The sequence below is a fragment of the Falco cherrug genome, chromosome 4, assembly GCF_023634085.1.
Source record: "Falco cherrug isolate bFalChe1 chromosome 4, bFalChe1.pri, whole genome shotgun sequence".
NCBI lineage: Eukaryota > Metazoa > Chordata > Aves > Falconiformes > Falconidae > Falco > Falco cherrug.
This window is the reverse complement of record NC_073700.1, coordinates 36,784,246-36,805,964: the sequence shown is the minus strand read 5'-3', so window position 1 is coordinate 36,805,964 and position 21,719 is coordinate 36,784,246. Positions and strand designations below refer to the sequence as shown.

Below are 21,719 nucleotides of genomic sequence, written 5' to 3'. Positions count from 1 at the left end.
GTGACCAGAAAGAAAGAAGCCTGCTTGGCTGATGCAGAGGAAGGACATACTCTGTCTGTCTCCTCTTGAGATTCACTGCTGGGTGATGAACCAAGGCAACCCCCAGGCAGACCCTTCCACCCGGCAGGCAAGTCTAGTTTCTAGTCCCTCTGGAGTCTGCTGGTGCAGTGAAAGTACACGAGCCTCCCTCAAGCCCATCTTGTTCAGGCAAGGGGGTCCTCAGCATCGTGCCCCTCTCTGCCTGAGCAGCTCTGCACCACCAGCAAACTGCACGAGAGAGCCTAATGCACTCCCCAGTCCTCTTGCTGCTGGGGACCACAACCAGGAGGACCTCCTGCCTACCACAAGGAGTCAGAGGAGAGACAAATACCCAGCTCATGCCCAGGTGCAACTCTTACTCATAGGGTCCTGCCTGTATCCTGGCCAGACAGTGGGCAGGACCAGTGCCAGCCTCCAGATCTGCTGGGAATTTGGGGTGAGGAGGGTGACCTCGGTGGAATCTGCTCAGTAAAAGATTGTTTCCTACACAAGTGTAATACATCCCTAACAGTGCAGCAGTTGATGCCATGCTTCCAGTAGCATCCTTTGTGTATGGGTTTGAGCACCCTGCACAGCTCCACGCAGGGTGGCAGCACCCAAGACAGATCCAGCCTGCTCGGTGGTGGGGTGACAGGTAGGTAAAATGAAGAAAGAGATCCCATGCTGTTTCTGAACCATGGTGTATATAGATTTTTACTGAAAAGGCTCTACAGAGGGAGAGCACAAAGCGTTTGTGTGATTGAGGATCACGGCACTGACCCTTGTAAGAGGCATTTTCTTTGAGACCCACCTATATGCTGTATCGCTTTGTTGCATCCTCTACTCTCAGGCAGCCTGCCTGCGCTGCTGAAGTCCATGGGCCACCAACCAGCTCCAGCACCAGCTGGGATGGGCAGCACGGGAGAAGTGAAGCCTCAGCTTTCCATTGCCCTGCCTCTCACAGCAGGCAGCCCCTTTCAGTCAGCAGGGCTGAAAACATGAGGCACCAGTGACCTTCTCTGCAGGGTGCCCCACACAATCCTTAGGCAGCTGCCACAGCCTTCGAGAGGTGGCTCTTCACAGCTTCATCCTGCCATCAGCTTACTGCTGCTAGGGCATGCTGGCGATGCGCCAGGTCAGATGAGCTCCATCTTGAACTGGCTGAAGTTTGGCATGGTGGGCGAGGGCTCGGCCATGCTGCTGAAGGGGATGCAGGGCTGGTTTGCTGGCACAGCACCGTGGCTCACAGTGGAGCTGAGCTGCTGCAGTGTCATCAGCACCTCCTGCTGCAGCCGCTGCTGGTGCTCCTGCTGGCGCTCCAGGTGGCATTGCCTCTCCAGCACTGCATGCAGAGCCTGGCTCAGCTTCTGGATCTCTGTCTGTACAGCATCCAGCTTTTCAGCAATGGCGTGGGAGCTGGGAGCAGGGGGAAGCACTGGTCCGCCCCAAGCAAGGTTTTGATTTCCAGGACTCATGGCGTTCAGCAGGGCAGTCTGAGTGCTGGCATCTTTGACCTGGAGTAGGGAGTAGGCAGGAGAGATGGGAAGGTGAAACGTTACCAGCTGCTCCTTCAGTGGTGTGTAGGAAGAGACAGATTTATTCTGCACTTAGCTACCAGGCATAAGAGAAAGCTATCACCTTGTTGCAGACCTCTAGACCTCCCACACTCTGAGCTGAAGCCATCACCTTGTTGCAGACCTCTAGACCTCCCACACTCTGAGCTGCACTTCATCCCCACCCAGCCCCTGTGCCACTACTCCACAGGAATGCCACCTTGCCCTGCATGCTGTCAGCACGTGCTTAGCCATCTGCTGGTGGATGCTGCTAGATGGCAGCCAGGCTCCTCATGCTGATGCCAGGCCTGTGTTTCTTCTGCAGGGACAGAAATAGCATGTCCTGTTTGGTATTTTTTTTCCAGCCCCTCCATTTCTTGTATTGCACCCTGAAGCACATGGCTGTTCTGTTCCCCAAGAGGAGTCGCATGCTGGTTTGGAACCCCAGGGGAGCCTTTCTCCTGGAAAGGGTGTTGAACAACCTGTGTCCTCTCAAGCAGCTGGCAAGGGCTCTCGACAAACACCTGAGCAGGCTGAAGAAGGCATTGGCCGTGTCCAAGCAGAGACAGGGCCTCTGTGGGTGAAGGCTCAGTCTGACTCACAGCTGTTGGCAAGAAAGGCAGTGCCAGCATCCTACCACCCTCTGTGCAGTAACAGCACTGCCCATCAGTGAAGTCTCCGGAGGTAGGAGCCTGCTCTGAAGGGGTCAACCATGGGCACCGGCGCAGCCCCACAGCCACAGCGCCCTTCTAGCAGCCCACCTGGGGCTGGTCCTGGGTCCTCTGGGCCACTTACATTTGCCCTGTGACATGCCACAGCTGCCAGCAGAGCTGGGCTTGGCCGTGGGGCTGGCCAGCTGGCTGCATGCCCACCATGGTGGGCAGGAGGGCTGCACAGACAAGGACCTGCTGGGACAATGCCTGCATGGCCACAGCCTGGGGGTCTCATGGCATGGCGAGGCAGGGGTGTACACGTTAGGGATGACGTGTCCCAGAGGGCTGCTGTCCTGGCTGCGTCACCCCATCCTGGCCTGCCACTGCCCTTCATCTCGTGGTGCGGCACCAAGCCACTTGGTCACTGCCGTCCTCGTGGTGGCTTGAGGAAACTCCTGAGCTGGTACGGAAACTGAGCTTTAAAGAGGGGGTCTGTGAGCTGCAGGTTGGGGGCCAACGCTGGCAGAAACTGGCGTGATCGTGGCCTGCATCGAGGGCAGCAGCGAGTGCTGGCTGCGTGCCCCGTGGCCCTGGCACACAGACAAGCTTGCCAAGTGCCAGGGTCAAGGATAACTGGAGTGCGGCTAGCGGAGGCCGGGGGGCATTTCGGGAGCCTTTCAGCCACAATAGCCTGCCCCAGCTGCGTGGTTTAGATGCAGCAGGGCCACCCTGGCGGGCAGCACTGCAACAGCTCCTGGCTGGAGCAGACAGGCTCTCCCACCCTGTCTGGCATCCTACCTTTTTCTGCAGGATAGCCCTGTCCATGATCATCTTCTTCTTCGCCATCAGGGCTGGGTTCCTGGCAGAGGGTGCGACCAGCCGCCCTCGGCTGGGCAGGGGCTGTGGCGGGGCGGCCGTGCCCCCCGAAGGGGAGCTGCTCCCCAGGGCCACGGGGGCACCTGTGCAGCTGTCATCACCTGCAAGGGACAGCGAGAAAAACGCCTTGGAAGGTGGCCCTCGGGGATGCCTCGGTGGGGGACAGGGAATGGGGAGCCCCTTCCCCAGCCCAGCGCTGCCGGGGGAGGCCATGGTGGTGAACCCCTGTGGGGAGCCAGGCCTTACCGTTCCCGGGGGGCAGCCCCAGCCCCACAGGCAGGGCCTCCCCGAGCTGCCCGCTGCCCTGGCAGAGTGAGGCCACGCTAACGATCTGGATGCCCTCCTTGGTGTCCTGGCCGCCAGCAGGGCAGAGTGCTCGGCTGCCCGTGGGACCCCTGCCGGGCACTGCGGTGGGGCAGGCACCCAGCGGCTTGGGTGGCTCAGCCTCGTGCCCCCGCAGTGGGGGCCAGGGCTGCTCCCCATCCCAGCTGGCCGCCGCCACCACGGGCTCCACGCTTTTCCGCTTGAGGAAGAGGTACACGGCCTGCGGTGTCACCCGGATGCCATCCAGCTCCAGCACCTTCTTGATCTTGCGGAAGCTCAGCCCGGCCCTGCGCAGCTCCACGATCCTCCTCTTGGCGTGGTCATCCAGCCGGCCCATCGCTCCCAGAGCCTGTCCTGCGCCCAGCACCTACATCCCTGGGGCGCAGCCGCTGCAGGGGTGCTGGCAGCCCCCCTGGCAGCCCCCAGCCCTGCGGTGGTGCTCGGACTCCACTAGTGCTCTAGTGCTCTGCTGACCAGCCACCAGCCCCAGCCATTGGTCCATGCAGCGCCATCCCCTGCTTCCAGCAGTGACGCTGGTCCCAGCCAGACAGGAGGAAGGAGATGGCTCTTCCCAGCACAGCGATGACAGAGAGCCCAAAACCTGTCCCTTGCTCACGTGGAGCCCCCTTTAGAGTGGGGGGTCCAGCCTGGCCTCCCAGTCCACCAAGAGCACAGAGGATAGTAACAGGCTTGGCTCTGCCCAGCGCCCCAAACTGGACATTGACTCCACGCTGCCAGCAGCAGAGTGAGGAAATGGGAGCAGTCAGGATCCCAAGCAGCAGCTCAGCATCCTGGGAAGCTCACCAGGAGTCTTGGCAAGCAGCAGCTCATCGCACGAGGCCGGCAGGTCCCCACCATAGCCCTGTGCTTCCTTGGTGGGCTGGAAAGTTACGGCAAGCAGAACTGAGGATGCCCACGTTGATAACTACTGCAGGGAAACCGTTGGTGCTGCAGAGCCTGCCCTTTGGGTCTGGAGATGACACTGTCCCATACCTTTGGGAGAAGCAAAGGCAACAATTTATATACCAGTGGTAAAGGCGGCACAACTATAAACGTCATGACTGTACCTCCTGCACTTCCTCTTTCTCCCCACGTGCACAGCCATGGCTGGTGGTGTCAGTCAGGGGACAGAGGCTCAGGACACAGTCACACTCGCTCTGCATGCGTGGGTGGCATAACAGGGACTGCGCTGCTGGTACAGAGCCTGCATGCATGTCTCCTCTGGGTTGCACCCCAGAGGTGGGACCAGCCCCTTCCCTTGCTGCAGGCATCATGATGAGGCCAGGTCAGGATGGACAGCACTTCATGTTGTGTATGTGTGTATATACAGTTATACCTAAATGGAGATATACCTATTTATGTGTATACATAAGCTTGTATGTATGTATACTACCAGCCTCCTTCATCTGCAGGTGTTTCTTGGACACTCAGTGCTGCAACTGCTGCCTAAAGGACATAAGTTTGGGGTTTGCCTCACTGAGATAAATAGCCTCCAAGCATTCCCACAAGGCAACAAAACACTTCTCGGATTAGCAATGTATAGTAGAGGCTACCTCAAGTGGTCACTGCCAAGCAGATGTAATATAGGAACATTTTCCAAACCCCACTTCCCCAGGCACATGTGGATCTTAAAAAGGTACAATAGTCTCTGTGCTTCCTTGGCCACCAAAACACTGCCATCAGCCACAGGGAGAAATGGAGCCACTTAGTTTGACACAGGAGTTGTGCCCCTCTGCGTTTTACTCCTTCCATGGCAAAAGAGAGAGACATTAACTCCAGAGATACAGACTGTACTTTGACCCAGATCTGTTTACATCTACAAATCACCCCATGCCCTGCTATGTGCATTAGGGACCTTGTAGATAAGAGCTGGGGGAGTGGATAGAGAAAAACATGTCCCTGGATGCAGATACTGCAATTGCAGAGCAAGAGGAAAGGTCAGGAACACCCAACCTTCCCCATGCCAAGGGGGGATGCCACAAGGAAACCACCACCTGGAGCTTCCTGTGGCTGCCGGTACAGGAGCTCGGGCCTTGGCAAGATACTCTGCCCTTTTCCCAGGGCGTTTCAAGACGTGGCCAGAGGACACTAGAACCAAAGCAAAGCAGTGTAGCTATCTGAACAGCCAGCAACAGAAACATAAAGTTTACATAAACCCAGGAAAGCCAGCACCCCACGTGTGCAGCTTTCGTCCAGCCTCTGCACAGGAGGAAAGATGATGACAGCACCATGGAGATGTGCTGACTCTACACAGCATCTCCGCCAGCTCCCTCCTCACTGAAGACCTAGGTTGCTTTGTAACATCCCCAGGTCCCAGCTCCTTAGCCTGCTCATCCCTTCCAGACCTTCCACAGCCCTCCGCAGAGCTCCCACCACCCTGCCTTCCCGGGCTCAGCGACAGCTCACGGGAGGCATGGACCATACCTGCCCTGCTCATGTCAGCTCAGCATTCCCAATGCAAGCTGTTCCCCACAGCCTCCCATTTTCTGGAGGGATAGCAGGATGGGGAGTCTGGCCAGGATGGCTTCTTACTGCAGCACGTGGCTCCACGCCAGCAGTGCCTGTCTGTGGGCAGCAGCTCCATGGAGATATCATCAGCACCCTGGGGCTCAAGGGTAGCTTCATCCAGGCTCCTTATGCTTCGAAAAAATTGCCTTTACAGCAGGGCTTTTTTGAAAAATACATATTTACTGATCAGCGGTAGACCCGCACCTGGAAACCCATTTCAGAGAAGACGCTGAAAAGCAAGCTGCAGGTCAGGGTCCAGCTGGCGAGCAGGAGGCAAGCACAGGCAGAAGGGCCAGGGTGAAATCCAGCTGAAATCCTGCTCACTTACACCACAAGGGCATACACAAAGCACACAGCTGCTAGTCTCTACCCTGTCAGGCAGGAGAAAAGAGTTGCCAGGGAAAGCAATAGGTCATCCTTCCAAACAATAGTTTTCCAGCAATTTCCTCCAAGATCACAAAAGTCAACCTCCCTGACAGCTCGGGTCTGGCTCCATCTCTAGCTACGCCTTTTTTATGCAGGTCCTGCTGCGAACTTGCAGCTTTTCTGTACTAAACATGCTCCCCATTTCCACAGCTGAGTCCACCCCCTTCTCCTCTTTCTGCCTCTCCAGAGGGGATTTTCCCAATGGGGCTGCGGCCTGTCATGCTCGCAGCTTACGCAACGCAGCTGCTCAAGTTACACACCCACTGAGATGAGACCTTTACACTCACCTGGCCTACAAGATGTGTTACTCTCCAATAGTTTTTGCACAAGGTAAAAATAAAAATCCATTCAATGAGAGGGAAAGGTTCAGGTATCTTCCTAGACCTGTGATTTTGCATCGGGAATGGAGTTCCCTTCACTTCTCAGGGCCAGGCTGGGGTGAAGTGGTTCCTCTGAACATTTCTTACACCACCTGGAAGAAGTTCATTCAAGTGGTGGCTTTGCAGGGGGACAGGGAAAGGGAGCGCATCAGTGGAAGCAAATTCACAGCACTGCAATCATGTGAGCTTCCTCTCTGCCTTTACCCCTTTTCATTTCTGTGGATATCAGGAAAACGGAATGGTTTCATCTCCTCCAGAAAGTCCCTGGAACAATCTCATCTGGGCTGACTCAGCCTTTGCTATTTCTAAAATAGAGCAGCACCACAAAGTTTGCTTGGCTTGGAGGTTTCCATACAAAGCACAAGCACTGTGAGCTGCGTGGGGGCACTAGAAGTCCCCTTTTCCAAAACTGCAGCTTGCTTCCACCTACCCGGCTATCGCACTGTGCGCCAGCCACAGCTGCAAGTCATTTTGCAAGCCCCGATTCTGCAATTGTGCCTGTGTGGACACAGCGATGTTCCCCTGCGAGCTAGGATAGCTTCAGTGAGATTACTCGTGGGTCTGCAAGCATCCTTCCCCTGCCCACACCCCTTGTTTTGCAGCGGGAAGCACACTCCTAGGGGGAAGACACGGTAACTGGAACACTCAGCCCAGAGCTACAGCTGCAGAGGACTGTCATGCAGCACCACAGGCTCCAAGTTTTGCCCATCAGTGGGTTGACTCTCGAGACCTTACTCAGCCAGTTGGACACATGCATTTGTGTGAAGAGCTGCATATTTTGTTATACAGCCAGGCCTCCAAAAGGAATTTCACTTCAGCCTGCCAGTTTAGGCATCTGTCCAAATTTCGCATCAGCCATCCTTTCTTCAGCAGCTGCTGAACCCTTGCAATGCCTAAAGTCTTCAAGTATTTAGCTGTAACCTTTAACCAGGCATCGCTGCTGTAACACTTCTACTCCATAACTCCGCACACAGTAACATCTACAGAACCACAGATGAGAGCCTGGAGCAACCTTCATCATCACCAGAATTATGTCCTTAGCTCCTCCACTCTCTGGCCCAGAAAATACTATATACAAAATGGAATAGCCTCAAGAGAGGAGAAAGAAGGCAGCACTTGCACACACCCGAGCTCCCTTCAGGCCAGAGTGGATTTAAGGTCTGAGAAGGAGGAAGAGCATGAACTCAAGTTTCCTACAACCCAGGTGAAGGTACCCAACCATTAGCCTTAGGGCAAGCAGCAGGCTTTTCTTCACCACTTGTTTCTGTGCCAGTGCAAGCCCCAGCTCCAGAAGGCAAACCTGATGAAGAGGAGGTCCCCAGCATCTGTCCTGCAAGTCCCTCGGGATAAAGCTTCCCTGCTTGCCTGCACACACATACACCCACCGGCTGCGCTGCCACCCGCTTGTCCCCAGCCTTTCTGCAGCCCTGATTACCAGGGTTTGAACGCCAAATTTCCCAAGAATTAAAAGTTAGTTGTGTGACCACTGAGCTGACTCGTGTCTGGGAAGGTTGACTTTTCCCTTCTGTCTCAGCTGCACACCTGCTCTTGGATGCAGGCACCTTTTACCCTGGGGAGGTGCAAGCAAAGCTTCTTCTGAAACTCATGCTGGGGTGAAGCAGGGAAGAGTCAGATCCCCGCCGAATCTTCAACGGACAGTAGTGCCATGCCACAGTTGTGCAGCTGCTTTACCCTGGGGTTTTATTTTCTCAATGGCTATTTGGTCAGCTGGGTTAGCTGCACAACAGCACACCCATGGCCAGCCTGACCCTCAGGGACGGAGCAGCCTTGGAGAGATCTCGGCACCTACCTACAGATGGACTTGACCAGATTCAGACAAGAATAATAAATGCCAAGTATCTCACTGCCCTGCCTTTACCTGCACAGTCAACATTAGCCTCTCTTTAAAGTGTTATGCAGCTTTAAGCCTCCGGCCTCCAAAGGTGCAGCCTTTCCAGCAGAGAGAGTTGCAAAGCCTAAACCGCAAACATATATTGAATTTCTACTGTCTTTCAGGTATCTGAAGAGGAAACAAATAAATCACTGCAAAGCGTAACATGATGTTTGTTCCTCGTAGCGAAAGCAAGACGTTTGAGAAAGGTTAACATTGAGCAGGCATAACATCCTACAGTGCCAGGGCATGCTTTCTAAGTGTTGCAGGAAAACAGACAAACAGTGCATCATGGCACAGTTGTTAGGCTAAGAGCCCTGAAATACAAACGTGTGCATCAACAGAAGTCTTGAGCTTGTCCATGGCTCAGCTGCCAGTGTGCACTGCAAGACCCGGCCTCAGGCCTCGAGACAGGGCAGGCCAGATGCTCGGAAGCTACTGCTGAAGACTTAAGAGGAACCCCCAAAATCTCCTTTTTTCTGCTGTTCCAAAACTATGTAGCGATTCAACAGTGCAGCCATCGGAAACCGGGGCTCACCTCCAAACTCTGCAGCGATTACCAAGGTTGTTACTACAGAGAAGGATGAAAAGTTCAGAAGACAACCCCCCCCCATCCTGCAACCCCTCTAAGGAAGCCGCGAAGCCGGTGCTTTCTGAGGCCGGCCACACAGGTAACCCCGCTCAGTACGGGTGCAGGACCGAGGCGGACACCGGGCTGAAGCCTTGACAGCACCGGGCAGACACCAGCACCGGAGGCTGCGGCTCGGTCGGCGCTGCCAGCCCTACGAGCCAGCGCCAAGCGCCGCCTGGCACGGCGGCCACGGGCCACCGGGCCCTTCCGGGGCTGACGTGGAGCTCCCCCGGGGCACGGCCCCGAGGGCGGCCGCAGCACGGGCGCTCCCGGCCCCGCCGCCTCCCGCCGCGGGGACGAAGGGGCAGGGGAACAGCGAGCCGGGATCCGGCACCGGCGGAGCTCCGCTCCCTCCTCGCCCGCGGGGCCGGGGCGGCGCTGCGCGCTCCGCCGCCTTCGGTCCGCCCCGGCGGCCTGTCGGTACACGGGCAAGCGCCGGGGCGGCCGGAGCGGGGCAGCGTTTCGGGTCGGGCGCGCCGCTCCCGGCGCCGCCACCGAGCCTCGGCGCCGGAGCAGGGACCTCCCGCCGCCGCGGGCCGGCCCTCCCCCCGCAGGCCTCGCTCCGCCCGCACCCGTCGCGCTCCCAGCGCCCAGCCCCGCTCCACGCCCGGCGGCACGGGCAGGGCAGCCACGTACAGGGACCGCAGACGACCGCCGGGATCCTCCCAGGCGACGGCACCGGCCCGCGGGCAGGGCCCCGCGGAGGCTGCGTTTGAACGGCTGCGACCGCTTTGTTTGGCTGGGGCAGCGCCAGCGCGGGCTGCCGGGAAGGTCCCCGGGAGGGGACTCGGGCGCGGGGGGAGGAGCTGCCGCTTAACTCCTTCGGGGCAGCTCCGGGGCGCGGCGCCGCGCCGCCGCCGGCCGGGGCACAGGGCAGCGCGGTACCCACGGCAGCGCCGCCGCCCCGGGGAGCACCGGGAGGGGCTGCGTGCGGCAGGCTGGGCTGCCGGCATGGCCGGGGGCCGCGGCACTGCCCCCCGCTCCCGCCGCCCCGTGTCCGCCGGAGCTGCCCGGGACGGGCCCGAAGGCTGGGCGCGGCCGGGGGGGCCGGACCCGCGGGCTCCCCGCCGCCGGGCCGGGGCTGGCCCCAGCTCTGCAGGGCACTGCTGCAGGGAAACGTCTGGTTCTTCACAGTACTTTTATTTTTCTGCTGAAAAGGAGGTTGTAGCGAGGTGTGGGTCGGTCTCTCCTCCCAAGTAACAAGCGACACGATACAGGAAACGGCCTCAAGCTGCGCCAGGGAGGTTTAGGTTGGGTATTAAGAAAAATTTCTTCACCAAAAGGGTTATGGAGCACTGAACAGGCTGCCCGAGGAGGTGGCGGAGCCACCATCCCTGAGGTATCTACAACACGTGCAGATGCAGCGCTCAGGGATACGGTTTAGCGATGGGCTTGGCAATGCTGGCTTAACAGACTCGACAGCTCAAAGGTCTTTTCCAACCTCAACGATTCTATGATTCTAAGATCGTCACAACAGTCTACCAGTAGTCCTCAACAGACACCATCCAGTTTCTCTTTGAACCCATGTAAACTTTTAGTAGCCCACAACATCCTATGGCAGGGAAACTGGCCCTTTAACGAGATGTTGAGTGAAGAACAACCTTCTTTTGTTTTTTTCTGAACCTGCCCATAGCTAGTTTTATGTAATACCCCCTTAGTTTTGCAGCAAAAGAGAAAATAACCAATTATCCTTGCCACACATGATCTTACAGACGCCTGCCCTGTTCTCCCCCAGGTTCTGTGATGAGTATAGGCTGTTCCTACCTTGTGTTCAGGAGGTGGAGCTATCTGCCCTTCACATGAGAGTACAAGGATTTCAATCTTAGGAATTTAACAGAAGTCCTGACTAGCACGCCTGCTTCTCAGGAAGGTTTGTCGTGTTTAAGGCCCTGTATTAGGAATGAGGTCAAAGTATGCTCCTGACTTTGTTCCTTGGAAGCCAGGAAGCCAGTACAGCTGGAATCCACTGGGACCAGGTCAGATGATCTCAGATCAGTACTTCCAGCGGCAAATTTCCTGGAAGTTCACAGCACACATTCTGGCAGGGGAAAAAAAAAAAAAAAAGGCAGAAAATGGCTTTCCCACTTAAATGACTGGATTTATGAAATGCCACTGAATGGTGGTATCACTCTTCTCTTTGTGCCTTTTGCGCTTCCTGCGGGTCAGGCAGCTGGCGAGTGCGCCCTCTGCGGTACCAGCCCTTTCTGCTCCCCAGGGGAGCACATCTGCCACAGCCCCAGATGTGTGGATCCGCAGCTGGAGGCGACGCTGGGCGTAGCACTGCCAGGAGGGCCCGCGGCTCGCTGCGCTACGGGAAGCCAGGAGGCGAAGGCCCAGCTGCGGCTGCCGTTACTGAGCGGGACGAGGCCTGCAGGAAGGCGTGACAACTGCTGCTACGCCCACCGGCGTAGCTGCGGAAAGCCGGGCGAGCCGGCCCCGCGCAAACGGGACTGACCGCTCGCCGTGCCGGGGGCCGCACGGGCCGGGAGAGCGGGGCCGGCACCCCGCAGCCGCGGCCGCTCGGCCCGGGGCAACGAGGCGGCTCCGGCTAGCGAGACCCGACTTTACCGGCCGCAGGGCGCGCCCGCCGGAGGGCGCAGGCCGCAGCCTCGCCGCCACTGGAGCTCCCCAGTGAGAAACCGGTTTCTCTCCACAAGAAGGCCCCGGCCCCGGCCCGCCCCCTCGCTTTAAGCCCGCCCGCCCCCGGGCGTGACGCCATCAACGCGTGCCGCGCGGTGCCCCTTCCCGCCCGCGCTGCGTCTATCGCGCGCGACGGGCCCGGAGCGGTGGCTGTGGCGGGCGCCGAGGATGTGAGTGGGGCCGGGGCGGGGGCCGGGGCCCGGGCCTCGGGGGATCGGCATCCATCCGGCCCGGCGGCGGCGCGGAGCCGCCCCGGCGCCGCGCGGAGGTGCCGAGGGGAGCGCGCCGGAGCCGCCGAGGAGGAGGAGATGGCCGGGCGAGGGTCAGGGACGGGGCCGCGGCGCCGCGGCCTACCGCGCCCGGGGGCGGGGAGGGAGGAGGGGAGGCCGGGCCGGGGAGGGGCTGGGCGGGGCCGGGCCGGGGCCTGGAGGGGAGCGGGGACCGGGGGTCCCGGTGCTGCCCGCGGCCGGGGCGGCGGGAGGAGCGCTGTGCGGGCCCGGGGGCGGGCGGGCCGGCGGCGCCGGGCCCGGTGGAGGCCGCGGGCGGTGCGGGCTCTGCTCTGAACCGACTCTGTGCTTGGTCTGTGCTTTTCTCTCCCTGTTCCTCAGCCCGCGCCTCGGCTTGGCCCGTAGTATGGCAACACGTACGGTGCGGTCAGCAGCGACAAGCCCTCGGTCCGCCTGGCGCCGTAACGTACCCCATGGCGCTCGAACCGGGACGCGGAGCTGGCTGCCCCTGCGCTCCTGCGGCCCCGCTCGCTGTAGTTAGCTTGGGCGAACGGCCGTAACTTTGCAAAGAACTGCCGAGCGTTGAACCCTCTTCTCCTCACACGAGGAAATCTTTTCCCCATTTTGCAAATGAGGACCTGAAGCAAACTGCCATTAAAGGGCTTGCCTGTAGTCGTGCAGGAAGTCTGGGGGAGAGCTGAGTTTGCTTCCTCTGCTACAGAATTGCAGCTCTGTAAGAGTGCAAGTCAACTCTTAAAGCAGAGAGGTGTGTGTGCTTGAAATGAACATTTGGCCTGTGTAGATTGCTCTTAGACTTTCTGGCATTTTGGGTGGGTGCTGAAAAAAACATTGACCTGTTAGGGACTGAGAGATTTTTTTGATTGTAAGGAGGAAGCACGTCACTTAGAAATGCTTTTGTTTTACACCGTTGTGTGAAGACCATGATTTTAGTTTTCTCGCATCTTCTGGTGAATGTCTGAACACATGCAGGTGAAACTGCCCGCAGCCGTGTCTCTTAGGCTGAGGTTTCCAACTGAATTAAGCTAGGCAAGTGGCATTCTGGAGAAAGGTACATGCGTTTTAGTGGAGGGCAAACAATGGTTAGTTTGGAGGCCGCTTAAATGCAGCATATACCATCATAGAGAAATCTGCTGGATTTTTAAACGTCATGTGGCTAATTTGTCTGGCATGGCTAATTTGTCTGGTAAAGCGCCTGCTTTGAGGAGTGGTGCCTGAGTGGTAGCTGTTTAACTGAAGCATTACCTACTACAGCAGCGGTCGGATGACAGGAAAGCATGTGCTGGTCTTCCTCTGTGCTCTCTCTCTCTTCCCTCCTTCCAGCAGGGGTGAAACTGGAGCCAGCTATCAGACAGTAATAGATAGTTTTGTATGGCCGAGCTGATAGCATCGCCACTGTGATAGTCCACAGATTCAAGAGGAGTTGGTGTGCAGGAAGAGATAACACAAACCTGACTATGGTGTATTTAGGAGAAGAAAGGTGGGAAAGGAAAACACCAGACTTTTTGGTCTTGTGAGTCTAGAGACTTGTCTGTTCTGTTCTTCCAAGTGAGTCAGCTGGTTTCATGCAGTGGCAAGTGAGCTTGGCCCCCTCACACTTTGCACTAGAAGCGTAGAGCTGGTTAGAAATGTCATAAAGCTGAGTGAAGTACACAGGTTTGCTTTTATTAGTCACCTTTGCAGCACCTATGGAACAGTCCTTGGACTGTCTTCTTACTGCCACTGGTGTTAGAGAAGACGTTTCCCCCTCCCAGCAAGCCCTGCCAGTGTCACGTTTGTACTGTGGGTTTCCTGTTCTCCATGCAAAAAGGCATGGGTGTTGCTTGACTTCTGGATCTGCGGAGAGCTTGGTTTGCGAATAGTCATTTGTGTTGTTTTTGGGGAGTTGTTTTATTAGAGAAAACTGTGACGCTGAAAATCAGGAAAATTAGTTTAGCTGTTCAAAGTGATTTCTTCCCAAACATAAAGTTAATTGCAGTTTAGAGAATATGGTAGTTGCTTAGCAGAACCTGATACCAGGAAGCATAAAAGCAACAAGACTGTTGGATGCAGTGAGCTGGAGAGTTTTTTTTTTTTTTCTTGTTAACTAATTTTACCTGCGATGCATGTGGGGATAAAGGTGTTTCCAACATCATGCAGTACTGTGGATGTTCAGCGCTGCATCATGTAAGCCTGGCGGTTCAGGAATGCTTGTGCCCACTCTTCCATTTCCTGAACATTGTGCTCATAGGTAGATAACAGGCGTTACAGCAAATCAGATCTGCCACCTCTTTTAGTGGTTATTAAAACACACATTGGAGGCAGCTTTGTAATGCAGGTGTTAAACAATCCATGTGGAATAGTCAAAATGCAGTAACATTTAGACATTGCAGAATATGTGATGGATGCAGCCCCCTCATGGGAAACGTCTGGAATTCAACCAATGCTCAGTATTTCAGTGTTAAGTAGTGGGGTATTAAGTTTGTCTCCTTTTGGATCTAGAGTAAAGAGGGAACTGATTGGGCCTAGCTGAGGTCAGAATCCAATTTAGACTTTTCTGCTAAGAAGTTAAACTGGGATCTGTTGTAGCAGCAGTGCAGCAAACTGGGCCCTATAATCTCAGCTTTCCAAGGCTGACAGAGCCTTGGAAGCAGCTTGTTGAGGCTGAAAGCAGCCACCATTCAGTGGAGTTTTTTGCTCTCAACAACCCTTTCTTCCTGACAAATGTATGCTCTACAGCACAGTTTGTCTTTGGAGAAAATCAGTGTTTACTCCTCTGGAGGCAAGGCTTTTGTCAAGAGGCATGAGCTGCACGTACATGTTGCAGGGAAAATGGATGTCCTCTGTCTGCCATGTTTTTGGTTGGAGAATTAAGGTCCTTTGTACTTCTGTGAATGTCAAAATGATAGCTTTAAACACGGGTGGCACACGGTGCCAGTGTGAGCCAGCACAGAGACCGGCTGTTAAGAGCCATGTAACAGTTGTGTGTGTAACTGAGAAGTACTATGTAGAAGTCAGTTGATGCCCAGTGTGCTGCCATTGTTGCAAAGCAGGTTCGTTGTTTTATGCTTATCTGTTAACTTCTTGTTTCTAAACCCTTTTATCTTGTCACTAGGCTGTTCTTTGGAGTTTATTGCACTCGATTAGGGATCGGTTCTCAGAATCAAGGAGTTAGAAGTGAGATTTGAGATAAGTGAGGCCCATTCGGTGCTGCTTTGGACGCCTCCCAAGGGGAAATGGAGTTATCAGGATTGAAAAAGAAGAGTTTGCTAGGACTCAAAGAAAATAATAAAAAATCCAACACTAGGTAATGGCATTCTGTCCGAATTTTCTAGGCTTAACAAAACTGGGGAGGTTACAGGGTGCTAGGTCTCTCCCAGTGAGGATGAGGAATTGGAAATGTACCTCTTTCTGCGTGAATTTCTGTATGTGAGAATTTCTGTATGCTATAGCTGTCTTCCTGAAAGCTGCTCTGTATTGTAAAATATTTACCTTTTTCTAAAACGTCCAGGCTTGGCTAATGCTTTAACTCTGCAGTTATGGTGATCTTGAGTTACATTTGAAGTTGTGTTTTGTGTTGCTGTTCTGTTCTTTGCTGGGGTGTGGGTTTATTTTGTTGTTTGTGGTTTTTTGTATTAAACAATGTCTTCTGGAATTTGTTCTTGAAGGGCTCCCTCACCAACCAAGCGCAAGGATAGGTCTGAAGAGAAATCAAAGGACCGGTCCAAGGATAAAGCAGCCACTAAGGAATCGGGTGAAAAGGATCGTGGTCGAGACAAGACACGCAAAAGACGCAGTGCTTCTAGTGGGAGTAGCAGTACCAGGTAGGTACTTTTACAGATAGTAACAAATTACAGTGTTTTCAGAAACCACCACTTTGCTTTCTGGTATGTATCGTTCACTGCGTCATGAACTTCTTGAAAGTTTGTGTTGTGTTAGTCACAGTTTTGTCTAACTTAAGGGTGTTTACATGTTTGGGGTATGAATTTCCGTTGCCTGTGTGGTGAACTATGGAGCTTAAGTTTTCATTGTTTTAACTCACAGTTGTGCTCTCTGTAATTATCAGCAGGTTTTTCAGCTGTTCTTTTTCTGGTTACTTGGCTCATTTTTATCCTCCCCTCCTCCCCCAACAGATCCCGTTCCAGCTCAACTTCCAGTTCAGGGTCCAGTTCCAGCACTGGTTCTAGCAGTGGCTCTAGCTCCTCTTCTGCCTCAAGCCGCTCTGGGAGCTCCAGCACCTCACGCAGTTCCAGTTCCAGCAGCTCCTCTGGATCTCCAAGTCCATCTCGACGGAGACATGACAACAGGAGACGCTCCCGCTCCAAGTGAGTTTTATTTGCCTTCTGGGAATCACTAGATGGCAGGTTAATTTCTCTGTAGAATACAAGATTGCGATCAGAATAGATTGTTCTCCGAGGGCTGTTTGCTTTCTCCATAACTTAAGAAGTCTGAATTTTGTTAGAATGGGTGTGCTTCTTTTGCTTACAATCAAAACACATGACCTGTAGGAAGAGAGATTAAAAACTTCATTTTAAAGAGTGATTTTTAGGTATTTTATTATGTAGAGGCAGTTTTAATTAATGTTTTCCCAATAGTGTGGGACCATATGAGCACTAGATGGGAGTAATGCTCTGCAGTTCCTGCGAATTACAGCCAAGACTAACAGAAAGGCCAGGGCTGAAAATGGTGTGTATATATGTATATGCATGTGTATATGTGTATTCTTATGTATAAAAAACCCCAAAAGGGTATGTTGGGGGCAAAGGAAGCATTTTCCTGTAAGGGTAGGAATCAAACTGTTGATGTCCATACGGTTTTTCCTTTGGATAATTCTGTAGGTAAGGTGCTGTAGGCTAACAAAATCTACTGAAGTATTATAAGGCAGTGTGTTTTTTTTTTTAGTGTATCACTCAATTTATGGACAGGAAGATTAGGAAGAAGCATAAATAAAATTTTTTTGCATACTGAATTTTTTATTAAAATTACGTTCCAGGTTTTGTTTCTTTTTTTAACTACAAAGAAACAGTGATATACAGCTACTTATATAGGGGTTTTTAAAATTGTGACATTTCTGGACCTCTGTAGTAAACAAGATACAGAAACACAAATCATTGGATCCATTAATTTGCCTGGTTGTGGTATGCTTTGGTGTTTATGTCCTCATTTTGCCTCTTTAATTGTTGAGGCAAAGAATTTCTTGTTTCATTTTAACAACCGGCAAATTCGTTAATTGTGGCCAACAACTTTATTGAAATGTTTGCTAAATACCATGTTTGTTGCCGAGGTTGCAGTAAAGTTGAAAACTCCCAAAAAAAGGCTCCCCCATTCCGGAAGGTTCTAAAGTAAAAGCAGACAAGACAAATGCAAGTCCTGAGGTGTTCATAAGGAAAACACCCTCACCACCACCGCAGCACTTCCTAACCTGTAGTTTCTTAAGAAAAAAGATGCCCTCCCAAGAAAAACATGTGACAACGGCTGGGTTCTTGGTTGTCTCGCATGTTCTCTGAAAACTGTAAACATTTTCTGTTGTCAAAATCAGGTCCAAGCCACCCAAGAGAGATGAAAAGGAGCGGAAGAGGCGGAGCCCATCACCCAGACCTACAAAAGTGCATGTTGGAAGGCTCACTAGAAACGTGACGAAGGTAATGGCATGCTCCCCTGAAATAACGAGCTTGTGTATCTTCTGTGGGGACTTGTGAGTGGCTCTTCTAAAGCTCTCAAAACTTTTTTTGTTGCTAGAGTGCTGCCAGGGTGTTGATGTTGGAAATTCTTGCTTTGTGTTCAAACCACAGTGAGGGCTGGGGTTTTTTTTGGTTTCCATCTTTCCAGTGAGGAAAATTGTGCTAGGACTGTACTGGATAAAGTACAGCGCAGGCTTTTGAGACTGTAGTGTTTAAGAGGTCTGTCAGCTTTGTCAGTATTTCAGACCTTGTGTCCTGCCTTACTAGGAAGAAAAGTGCAGAAGTTGGGATAATAGCTGAAGTTACCTTGGAGGCATTAAGGATACCTGGAGGTTCTTTATAGAAGATCTGAAGAGAGCTGGGCTGGCTTGAACTGTCTTTGCTAGAATGTAGTTTAAAGGTCTTCAGAGATAAAAGGTTTAGGGTGCTGAAAAAAATTATGTGTTTTAAAAACAATATTAACAACTGGACCTTAAGAGTTTTCAGGTGAGGGCGTAAGTTCCCTTTTCAGGTGCCCAAGATTTTTGCACTAGTTGTGTTTTTGTAGACGGTGTTGACGTGCAGCACCTTAAGGTTTGGAACAACCTGAGGAGGAACTGAACAGACAACAGTAGAGAAAGCAGTTCCACAGTCAGGCCAATGAAATATGTCTCTTCTTGATGGTGGCATTGATTTAAAGCTAATCTAGTGCTGTGGATTTACTGCTGCGCTGTGCCAGCCAGTCCAGGTCAGTAAGTGTGGTCTGTGTCCTTAAGACTTGCTCTTTCTCTGCAGGATCACATCATGGAAATTTTTTCCACTTACGGAAAGATTAAAATGATTGACATGCCAGTTGACAGGCTAAATCCACACCTCTCTAAAGGTTATGCTTATGTGGAGTTTGAGAACCCAGATGATGCTGAGAAAGCCCTGAAACACATGGATGGAGGTAGGTATCAAATGCTGTAAAGAGGCTGGATGCTTTTAAAAATCTTTGGAGCAGATGAGTTTGATCTGAAAATGAGTTAAAGGTAACAGGGAAGCCTTTGGAGAACTGATCTGAAATACTGTTTGTTTTCAGCCCAAATGGCTTTGGCTTTTGTGAGGTTCAGGATAGATTTGAAACATTACAGGACTATTAAAATGGTTTTGGTTTGGGTTTTTTTTTTCCACAAAAAAACAGTAATAAAATTCTTTAAGTTTCTGTGAAAATCTTCCCTGGTTAACATCTGAACTGCAATTTGATAGGATATTAGTTTAAGAAGTATAGTACGTATGTGGACTTTGTCAAAATAACTCCTGAGGGGGTGGTGGAAGTAGCACTATAGGCTGATGCATGCTTCAGTTGCTTGTGACAAAAGCTGTGAGGTGCAGTAACGTGACATGTAGATGTTAGCATTGGAAAATACTTACTTCTTCCTGTTTCTGTGATTCCCTAAAAAGGCCAGATCGATGGTCAGGAGATCACTGCCACAGCTGTGCTGGCACCACGACCTAGGCCGCCTCCCAGACGCTTTAGCCCACCCAGGAGGATGCTGCCACCACCACCGATGTGGCGCAGGTCACCCCCTCGCATGAGGAGAAGGTGAGAGCTCTGGCAATTTTATTTCCTTATTGGTGTAACAACATGTTATCAGTGAAAGACTTGGCATGGGGACAATTTAATCCTGTTGGACTTGACTTTTCCCTCCAAATGACAGGAGCACCTTTTGGGAATTAGTTGGACCTGGATTGTACTTCTTAAGTCCTTAAGACCAGGGTGACCTACTCTGGTCTACACCCTGAATGCAGTCTGGAAATGTCAGATGCTTTCCAGCCTGTTTTGTGGAGTCCCTTCTGCATAAATGCTTCGAGGTGAAGTGGGAATGGACTTTATGGCTGGCAAAATTTTTTGGCAGCCTGCTCCATCCTTCTGATTGCCCTTGCACCTCCCTCCCTTATTTCTGTGAATGGGTACATGATCAAAAAGCAGCCCTCGTGCACCAGGTGTGTGGAGCACACTGACCCCCAGACATGACCTGACGTGCATGTGCTTGCTGTGTGACTTCGGACTGCCTTAACATGCTTAGATAAGAATTTTTTCAGAGTCTTCCTCAGCACCTAGATGGGCTCCTCTGTCTTGGAAATCTGCTTAAAGTCTTGTTACTAGTAAAAGCAGCTCCTGTTAGAGCCACTGGATCACTGAACAGCTTTCAAACTACAGATTTAAAAATGAGAAATAGCTAATGTGGCACAAGATCTGCTGCCTGTTGGGCCTCCTTTAAACACGCCTTTTACAGAAGTCTGGTAAATGCTCGATTTGGCATTCCCTTCTTATTGTTTATTTTTCTTCCCTAGTCTAGCTTCTGTTATCCTGTCCAGGCTCTGTTCATATTCTGTGCCTGGAACCTTGGTGTGTCATGCTGGTGGCTATGCAGATTGATGGTAGTAATGATGAGCTTGAAGCTTAATGATTTTTTAGAGTTAGATTTCCTCTAAGAAATGTCCTTGTGATTTGAAAGGGTTTATGTAAATCCTTTCCCTGAATATTACTGTTATTACATGGGCCAAAGCTGACATTTCAGGTGAAGGAGAATCTGATGTAGAACGAACTTGAGCTTGTTTTGCTTGAGGAAGAAGACAAGATTCTTGTGGGTTTTTTTGATCTTAAACAGTCTTTCATCTTCGGGGAGATGTTTTTGAAAAGTTGGTAGATGCGCTGACATTACTGGAACCTGTTGCTTTTGTCTCCTAGTGAAAGCTTTCTCCATCCTCTCTGTCAGGTCCCGGTCTCCTAGGCGCAGATCCCCTGTTCGCCGGCGATCAAGATCCAGATCTCCTGGACGAAGGCGCCATCGCAGCCGCTCCAGCTCAAACTCCTCACGATAAAGCAAAAGGACTGGACAGCTTTTTATTTTTTAACTTAAATCCCATCAGACTAAATATTGTACCTTTTTTTTATAATGGGTCTGGGTGAGGAGGAGTGAGAGAGAGAGATAATCCTGGCAGGGAAGGCAACCTAGGAGGAGAGAGCAACAGTTCCTGGCCAGTAGGTAGCCTTTGCTGTGGGGCTTCTAGTTTCCTGGCATTGAATTGAAATTATTTTAAAATGGCTTTGATTTTTAAAGGCTGCAAAACCATCTTTTCCAGATAAACATAAGGAAAGATGTTACAGCCTCTCTTTCTCCAGTTAGCAGGCTGCTGCTTGGTGATTTCTAAACGCTTAGCACGCTGTACAGATGAGCATGTAAATCTTGAGCTATTTCAGAAACCCTGTATAGTAAAGCAGGGAGGCATTTAACTTGATCTCGAGGTGCCAGCACAGGATTTTTCAGAGCAGCTGGAGTCCAGATCTGCACAAGACTTAAATACCAAGTTGTCACTTTATTCCAGTTCCCAAACAGATTCCTAGTTCCTGCAGAGTAAGCTGGTTCCGCAGGGTAAGCTCTTCTATAACGCATATAGCAGGTGATCACCACAGAAACAATGGTATCCACTGAACACGATACGTTAGAAAAGAAGCTGGAAATCTTAAGAACTGCTTTGTAGCTGTGCCCATAAGTGATTTCTTCCACCTTTTCTTAAAGCGTTTTGGTAAAAACTTCCTACACAACCCCGCAGTGAAATAGTGGGAGTGCTTCTGCTTTTACAAATCTCAAGTTAGCGACTGAGCATCAACCAACCCCCTGGAAACCAAGGCAGAGAGGGAGGCTCGAGGCCGTGATGCTGGCTGGATTAACTGGGGTTCACGTAGGGAAAGGCAAAGAATTTACCACCTGTTGTACAGTCAATACTATAAAGATTTTTTTTTTGTTGTTTTGTTTTGTTTTGTATAACTTTGTAGCCTTTGGGGCCATGTTGTGTTTGTACTTGTGTAGGACGAGCGACGTTTGAATAAAGCAGTAGGGTTGAGAATAGCCGGCCTGCCTCGCTCCCTGTCCCTTCTCCCGCCCCTC

General features: G+C 52.3%; 2 protein-coding genes across 8 annotated transcripts; one reads left to right on the top strand and one right to left on the bottom strand.

Moving 5' to 3' along the window:
• Window positions 1-703: 703 nt before the first annotated feature.
• On the bottom strand, window positions 704-11,296 carry LOC114016760 (uncharacterized). Of its 4 annotated transcripts, none has more exons than XM_027810112.2 (4): window positions 11,025-11,296; window positions 3,347-4,417; window positions 3,023-3,201; window positions 704-1,532 (listed from the first exon to the last, which is right to left on the bottom strand). In XM_027810112.2, the coding sequence occupies exons 2-4, from the start codon at window positions 3,759-3,761 to the stop codon at window positions 1,155-1,157; spliced, it is 972 nt and encodes a 323-aa protein (XP_027665913.2). In that variant the 5' UTR covers window positions 3,762-4,417; window positions 11,025-11,296; the 3' UTR covers window positions 704-1,154. The 4 variants fall into 4 exon arrangements, with proteins under 4 accessions (XP_027665913.2, XP_055564466.1, XP_027665914.2 ...); XM_055708491.1 differs by lacking the exon at window positions 11,025-11,296 and adding an exon at window positions 9,897-10,046; XM_027810113.2 differs by lacking the exon at window positions 11,025-11,296 and adding an exon at window positions 5,849-9,870.
• A 641-nt stretch (window positions 11,297-11,937) lies between these two features.
• On the top strand, window positions 11,938-21,680 carry RNPS1 (RNA binding protein with serine rich domain 1). Of its 4 annotated transcripts, none has more exons than XM_055708493.1 (8): window positions 11,979-12,070; window positions 15,240-15,431; window positions 15,793-15,948; window positions 16,258-16,449; window positions 17,664-17,766; window positions 18,580-18,733; window positions 19,228-19,369; window positions 20,547-21,680. In XM_055708493.1, the coding sequence occupies exons 2-8, from the start codon at window positions 15,361-15,363 to the stop codon at window positions 20,650-20,652; spliced, it is 924 nt and encodes a 307-aa protein (XP_055564468.1). In that variant the 5' UTR covers window positions 11,979-12,070; window positions 15,240-15,360; the 3' UTR covers window positions 20,653-21,680. The 4 variants fall into 4 exon arrangements, with proteins under 4 accessions (XP_055564470.1, XP_055564468.1, XP_055564469.1 ...); XM_027810065.2 differs by lacking the exon at window positions 11,979-12,070 and adding an exon at window positions 12,498-12,893; XM_055708495.1 differs by lacking the exon at window positions 15,240-15,431 and having other exon boundaries at window positions 11,938-12,070.
• The last annotated feature ends 39 nt before the right edge of the window (window positions 21,681-21,719 follow it).

Excerpts from the sequence above, each read along its gene's own strand:
- LOC114016760 (XM_027810112.2), bottom strand. The coding sequence starts at position 3,761 with ATGGGCCGGCTGGATGACCACGCCAAGAGGAGGATCGTGGAGCTGCGC. Across the intron at positions 3,202-3,346 it reads GGGGCTGCCCCCCGGGAACG|GTGATGACAGCTGCACAGGT; the intron begins GTAAGGCCTGGC and ends TGTCCCTTGCAG. Across the intron at positions 1,533-3,022 it reads GGGCTATCCTGCAGAAAAAG|GTCAAAGATGCCAGCACTCA; the intron begins GTAGGATGCCAG and ends TCCCTACTCCAG.
- RNPS1 (XM_055708493.1), top strand. The coding sequence starts at position 15,361 with ATGGAGTTATCAGGATTGAAAAAGAAGAGTTTGCTAGGACTCAAAGAA. Across the intron at positions 17,767-18,579 it reads TCACTAGAAACGTGACGAAG|GATCACATCATGGAAATTTT; the intron begins GTAATGGCATGC and ends CTTTCTCTGCAG. Across the intron at positions 18,734-19,227 it reads CCTGAAACACATGGATGGAG|GCCAGATCGATGGTCAGGAG; the intron begins GTAGGTATCAAA and ends TTCCCTAAAAAG.